Consider the following 6,644-nt stretch of genomic DNA (forward strand, 5'->3'; position numbering starts at 1 on the left):
GCGTCGCCGAGCCGACCGGGAACGTGCCGCAGCACGAAGAGCAGCAGAGACTTTCTGAGCAGCGCCAAGAGCGTCTCCGTCGAGGCAGGGAGAGATCAAGAGCGCGCAGAGCTGGAGAAACAACCCCCTCCGAGATGCACAGCGCGAAGCGGATCGCATTGCGACACGAGGCTCTAGAGGAGAGGAATGTACTCCCATTCGTGAGGCGCGGCGAGACCTTGACCGCCTCTCCACCCAACGATCAAGGGATGCGCAAAACACACCCATTCGGAATGAGAGGAAAAGATCCGACCGACAGTCTCGAAGTGCTTCTCGACAGCTCTTCCCCCCACTACCCGAATCCTCGCCTTCTTACCGCGATCTCGGCATGATGAGTATTGAGTGTTCGCACTGCAAAGCTCTGCATTTCGTCCAAGAACGCCTCATGAGCAGCTCTGCCGCAAGGCCCATGTTTTCTACGTGCTGTGGGAAGGGGAAGCTGTCACTGCCCCTTCTTCCCGACCCGCCAGCTCTTCTGCACTCTCCTCATCGATGATACTCCAAGGTCCCACCGCTTCCGTAAGAACATTCGAACTTACAATACAGCGCTGTCCATGGCGTCCGTGGTCGCTAAATGGGTGAGCAGAGGGCCCGGTACTTCCAATTTTAACCCCACAATGACGATGCAGCGCGAGATGTACCATTATATGGGCCCGATGATGCCATCCGAGGGGCGGGCGCCTTTCTATGCTTCCGTGTACATTCACGACAGTGACTACGCCACTCAGACGCGCACAAGGCTTGGAAACTCTAGACGACTGGAAGAGGCACTAATGACGCAACGGACCCAAATGCTGCACGAATGCAACACCTACGTGCAAACATTTCTGTGTATGCGAGAATGGGCTCAATCTCCTCACAAAAACACTCCAGCCGCGTACCAGATGGTCATCCATGCCGACAGCAGGCCAAGTTATGAGCACGTGCGCCGGTACAATGGTCCCGAAGCCTCTGAAGTGGCTGCATTGATCCCTGGAAATGAAGACGGAGAGATTGGGCGAAGAGATATCGTCGTGCGCAGGCGAGGGACTCTTAACAGTAATGGGAACGAAGTGCTGGATCCGATTTCAGTCAGTCATCGTGCATACGATCCATTGAGTTACGTGCTTTCGTTCCCGAACGGTAGAGATGGATGGTATCCAGAGCTTAGATTCTCCAGTGTTCAAGACGGCAGACGTACCAAGATTACTCCGATGATGTACTACGGATGGCATTTGTTCGAAAGAGCAGGCGAGTTCAGCACAATCTTGCACGCAGCACGACTCTTTCAGCAATATTTGGTTGACCAGTTCTGCAAAGTGGAGGCAGAATGGCTTTCGTATCTCCGCCACAACCAGACGCAGCTTCGAGCGGCAGAGTACACATCACTGCGCGAAGGACTAGGAGACTCCAGTCGTACTGAAGATGAGGCCGACGCCGTGCGTGCGGGACGACTGTTCATTCTCCCTTCTACATAAATTGCGGGTGACCGCTACATAAGGCAGCAGATGCACGACATCATTGCTATATCCAACCAGATTGGCCACCCGGACATCTTCCTCACCATGACATGCATTCCAAGCTGGCCGGAGATCACAAGAGCCCTACTGCCCAACCAAACGCCACAGGACAGACCGGATCTGTGCGCACGTGTGTTTCGTCTCAAAATGAAAGACCTCATGTGCTTGGTCATGGACGAGAAGGTATTCGGAACCGTCGTTGCCCATGCACGAGTCATCAAATTTCAGAAACGTGGTCTTCCCCACGCTCACGTCGTATTTTTCCTAGATGAAGTCTCCAAGAATGATCTGCGTACTCCCGAAAATGTCGACCGTATTATCTCTGCCGAGATCCCGTCTGCCGAAGATCCAGAACTCGGAGAGGTCGTGCTCAAGCATATGATCCACAATCCAGGTGGAGAACACAATCCAACAGCCGTGTGCATGGGCGAGCGTAGGAAAGGGTTTCCAAAATCGTTCAAACACGAAATCAGCCAGTCCGACAGTGAGTACTACATCACGTACCGCAGAAGGTCCCCTCGGCTGGGGGTGTCTCCATCGGAAGACCCTCCCGTATTGGCCGACGACAGCAATCCGTCGTGGTTGACAACTCCTGGGTCGTTCCCCACAGTCCTCTGCTTCTACGATCGTTCGCTTGCCATTTGAATGTGGAACTATGCGTGTCACGTGTTGGCGGAATCAAGTACCTCTTCAAGTATGTGTGCAAGGTACAGGACCGAGTGACCATGGAAAGCTCTGCTGAGAACGAGTGCTACGACGAGGTCTCCAACTTCTAAGATGCCAGATACGTTTCGGCATCGGAGGCCGCATGGCGACTATTCTCATTTGACATTGTCGATCGCAATCCTCCAGTGCTCAGACTTGCAGTGCATCTCAAAGTAAACCGTATGGTGGTCGGGCAGATGCCCAACCACCATACGTTTTACTTTGAGGAAGGACGAGAGCAGGAGGCGGCGCTACGACAAGCATCAGGTACGAAGCTGACCGAGTGGTTTAAAGGCAACGAAAAGTACCCAAGTGCGAGGCATATTCGGTACCACATGTTTCCAAGGTACTTTACGTGGAAGCACGCAGCAACTCATGGAGTCCAAGAGCAACTCTGAGAAGACGCAACGCCAGCAGCGATGAGGAAGCCTTTTATTTCAGTGGTACAGGCGCCAACGTAGTCGGTCGAATCTACACTGTCAGTCTGAGGGAGGGTGAGCGCTACTTCCTTCGCCTCCTCCTCACACAAGTGCCAGGGGCAACATCCTTCGAACCCTTGCGAAATATCGACGGCGAGTAGTGCAACAGCTTTCGACAAGCTTGCTTACGACTCGGTTTGCTGGCCGACGATGCAGAGTGGAAGCACGCCATCCGAGATTCATCCCATTCAAGCTTCGTTCCTCTTTCTCATCTGTTTGCTACGATTCTCGTACACCGCCAGCCTTCGGATCCTCTCTCGCTGTGGAACGAACACCTAGAACTGTTTCTCACCGATATTCGCAATCGGGCACGCGGACAACCCATTCGAAGACAGCAGCTTCGCGATGAGCACCACGCCGCATCTTACGTGCTTCGAGAGATGCAAGAGGCCCTGCAGACCGTGCGTTCCGACTGGACGCTCGCAAACTTCGGACTTCCACTCCCCGATGACAGCCTGCCCGCTTTGGAACAGAAACAAGAGATCCAGACCCCCGAAGCACAAGCACAACAGTGGGAACAGCGACTACAGACGTCTTTGCCGCTGTTGAACACAAATCAGCGCCATGCCTTTGACGAAATCGTAGGCTCCATGCTTCCAGGCATATCCGTTTCTGCATTGATTCAAGGATCCTCAAGCGCCGTTGCGGGGCCTTCTATGCCCACACAAAGTGGTCGTCTCCTCTTTCTCGGTGCTCCTGGCGGAACAGGCAAACATTCGTGCTCAGCGCCATCCAAGACTTCCTTCGTTCACGCCGTAGGCAAGTCATCGCTGTCGCTACGTCTGCTGTTGCTGCAGTGTTACTCGACGACGGTGGACGCACCGCTCATTCCGTGTTTAAGATTCTCATTCCTATATCTGCCGAAAGCACTTGCAGCTTCTCCACAAACTCCGACACAGGCCGTACATTGCAACAAGTCGATCTCATCATATGGGACGAGATCGTCATGTGTCATCGACACTGCATTGAGACTGTCAATCGTTCCCTTCGCGACTTGATGCAAACCGATCGGCCCTTCGGAGGAAAGTTCCTCGTGCTCGCTGGGGACTTTAGACAAATCCTTCCCGTCGTTCCGGGCGGGTCCAGGGGTCAAATCGTGAGCGCGTGCGTTAAGGCTTCCCCGCTATATCGAGAGTGCCGATTTCCTGCGGCTTACCGACAACATGAGCCTTCCTGATCTCCGAGCAGACCCTGCAGCAGATGTGGACGCTCTCAACTTTCCAGAGTTCCTCCTCAGCGTCGGGGAAGGCAGACTTCAAGGCGAACAGCGCCCGGAATGGATCTCACTACCGCAGTCCGTCGCGTTCGAGCATACCATCCGCAACTTATGCTTCAGGGTCTTCGAAGGGATTCGAGACAATTATGCCGACCCTGCCTGGCTCACCAAGCGCGTTATACTCACCACAAAGAACAGGCCGCTCGAACAAGTCAACGAGGTCATTGACAACATGATTTCGGGACCGTATCGAACGTACTTATGCGCAGACAAGGTTGAGAACGAAAACACAAACGCCCTGATCTATCCCACAGAACTCCTCAACACCTTGACGGCCTGGTCTGCTCTACCAGACCACAAGCTCAAGCTCAAGAAAGGCTTCATCGTCATGCTTCTCCGCAATCTCAATCCCGCTACCGGTCACGTCAGCGGCGCGCGATATGTCATCGAGAACATGACCAACAACCTTCTCGTTCTACGCGTTACCGCCGGGTCTCACGAAGGCAACCGACTCTGCCTTCATCGAATGCCCTGCGGACCGGGCGACGACAACTTTCCCATCCCTGGCTTTACCCGAACCCAGTTTCCCATTCGGAAGTGCTTCACCCTTACAACGAACAAAGCGCAAGGCCAATCCTTCGGTGGTCGCATTGGTCTCGACCTACGAGATCACTGCTTCTCGCACGGTCAACTCTACGTCGCCTTATCGAGGACTACTCACCCAAGCAACGTCACTATTTTCACTCGAGAGTCTGATGAAACAACGCGAAACGTAGTGTACCCCGAGGTCCTTCAGTGGTCATCAAAAAAGTAAACGCCATTATCTCTACATCTAACTATTGTCACCCTTCCCCACCATTGGTCCTCTACGCGGACTTGGCTCGGCGCGCGAAGCGCGCACGGAGACCACTTGTAGGATGATCTAAAATCGCTGAATGCCTCCATCTCCGACCACATTTCTCTTACCATTTGCGCCTTCGCGAGCCCCGTCCTCCTCGCCGTCCGCGCCGTCCGCGATGCCACTACCGTCGCTCTTGTTGGTAGTCGCATACAGCGTTCGGACGCGCGCCATCCAGAAAGTGCCACTACGGCCGCGCTCGCCCTCTCTACGGCCTGCTTCTCCGCTTCCCAGCTCCCGCGCCGCCAGCTCCAGCTCCTCCCGCGTTTCCTCGAACGCCAGTTCCTCCGCGGAAACCTGGTCCGACATCGTCTGCGCCGTCTTCTCCATCTCCCAAGCCTCGCTCTTCAGTCGCTCGCTCTCCCTCCTCACAGTTCCCAACTCCTTCCGCCCCACTTCCCCCGCCAGCTCGCTCGCCCGCCTCTCGTGCTACCTCAACGCCGCCTCCCCGCCGCCCTTCACCTCCTTTAGCATCGCCCTCAACTCAGCAACCTCACTCTCCCTCCTCCTCCTCTCGTCCTCCGTTCTCTCCATCTCCCCCGCCTTCTCCCCTACTTTTCCAATCACCCTCTCTCTCTCCCCCATCTCCACCCTCAGCCTCTCCTGAATCCGCCCGACCTCCATCTCGGCCTTCGCCGCCTCGTCCAGCGCCCTCTGCATCCTATCGCGCGAGTCCCCAATCCCCACCATGGCTACACTGTTACTTCGTAATTGTGGGACGCGAGGACAAGGAAGTGTGTTGAGTACTTCACGGCCACTACGGATTACTTATCTGTGAAATGTCATAGAAGCAATATCCCTATCATGCAGTTGCTATCTAACATCGGACGGGCAAGTGAGTGTGAAGTTTATATGGACATGCAAATTCGCGGGAAACCCAAGTTTGTGAAAGTTTTGATCGTCATTACAAAAGATTGGAGAAAACACAACAATACAGGGGGGGTCGCGATATAAGAGCAGGTTGAATAAGAGCTACCTCGCAATAAGAGCACCATTTTCGCTTGACACGGTATCATAACTTCGAGCACCATTACACCATGTAATTACAGTGTACTTACATTCACACAGGCCTTTCCTCGGCTTGTATTTGAAACCCATCTTAGAGGTCTCGCTCACAGACCGCCCGTACCATTCCTCCGCCGCAAAGATAAATACGGTGCCTCAAAATGACATTCCACTTTCCACAGGTGGCGCGCAACTCGCTTAAGAGGCGCAAGCGCCTTTTGTTGAAAGAGAAATCCGAGGCTGCGCGTTGTCTCCAGAACGGCGCAAGCGCTTCTTCGGTGATGAAGCGTTTTGGAATTGGACGCAGCACAGTCACAAGCATTAAGTCGAACCTCTCTGTGTTGATCTCAAAGGCTCACGCACATGGTGCCTCACTAGACGCAAAAAGCTTACGCACTCCGCCCCTTCTGGAACTCGAGGCAGAAATCCGCTAGAAAAACTTGCTGATGATTGCAATGTAACAGAGGTTGGGATGTTGTTACGGAGAGTGAGAAGCGTGTTTGCGCGCTTACGAGGGAGTGCTGCTGTGCACGGGTCCAGGCAACTGCTTATTGATGAGGTGCTACAGCGATCTGGGTAGTAAAATGGACATCCTGTGCCAAATTCTTGAATAACAGCAACCTCGGAATAAGAGCAGATGAAGGGGGTGGCACGGGGTGCTCTTATATCGTGGTCCTGACTGTACCGTCAAGAAGTTAGCGCACCGGTGCCTTATTTGCGTTTTTGTTTCCTTGCCGGACCAGTGGGGATAATCGACATCAAATCATCAAATTTTGGTTATTTGGTTATCCAGCGGTGGTGAT

General features: G+C 53.9%; 1 protein-coding gene across 1 annotated transcript; it reads left to right on the plus strand.

Annotated features, from left to right (window-relative positions):
• Nucleotides 1-593: 593 nt before the first annotated feature.
• CHC_T00008306001 (ATP dependant DNA Helicase PIF1) lies at nt 594-4,752 on the plus strand. The gene is made up of 8 exons (XM_005718218.1): nt 594-1,457; nt 1,611-2,050; nt 2,083-2,257; nt 2,342-2,623; nt 2,668-2,772; nt 2,887-3,330; nt 3,393-3,856; nt 3,891-4,752. The coding sequence occupies exons 1-8, from the start codon at nt 594-596 to the stop codon at nt 4,750-4,752; spliced, it is 3,636 nt and encodes a 1,211-aa protein (XP_005718275.1).
• The last annotated feature ends 1,892 nt before the right edge of the window (nt 4,753-6,644 follow it).

Source organism: Chondrus crispus, genomic scaffold (genome assembly GCF_000350225.1).
Source record: "Chondrus crispus Stackhouse genomic scaffold, scaffold_386, whole genome shotgun sequence".
Lineage (NCBI taxonomy): Eukaryota > Rhodophyta > Florideophyceae > Gigartinales > Gigartinaceae > Chondrus > Chondrus crispus.

Coding starts and splice junctions, on each gene's coding strand:
- CHC_T00008306001 (XM_005718218.1), top strand. CDS start 594: ATGGCGTCCGTGGTCGCTAAATGGGTGAGCAGAGGGCCCGGTACTTCC. Junction 2,051..2,082: donor TACATCACGTACCGCAGAAG/GTCCCCTCGGCT, acceptor CTCCATCGGAAG/ACCCTCCCGTATTGGCCGAC. Junction 3,331..3,392: donor CCATGCTTCCAGGCATATCC/GTTTCTGCATTG, acceptor GCCCACACAAAG/TGGTCGTCTCCTCTTTCTCG.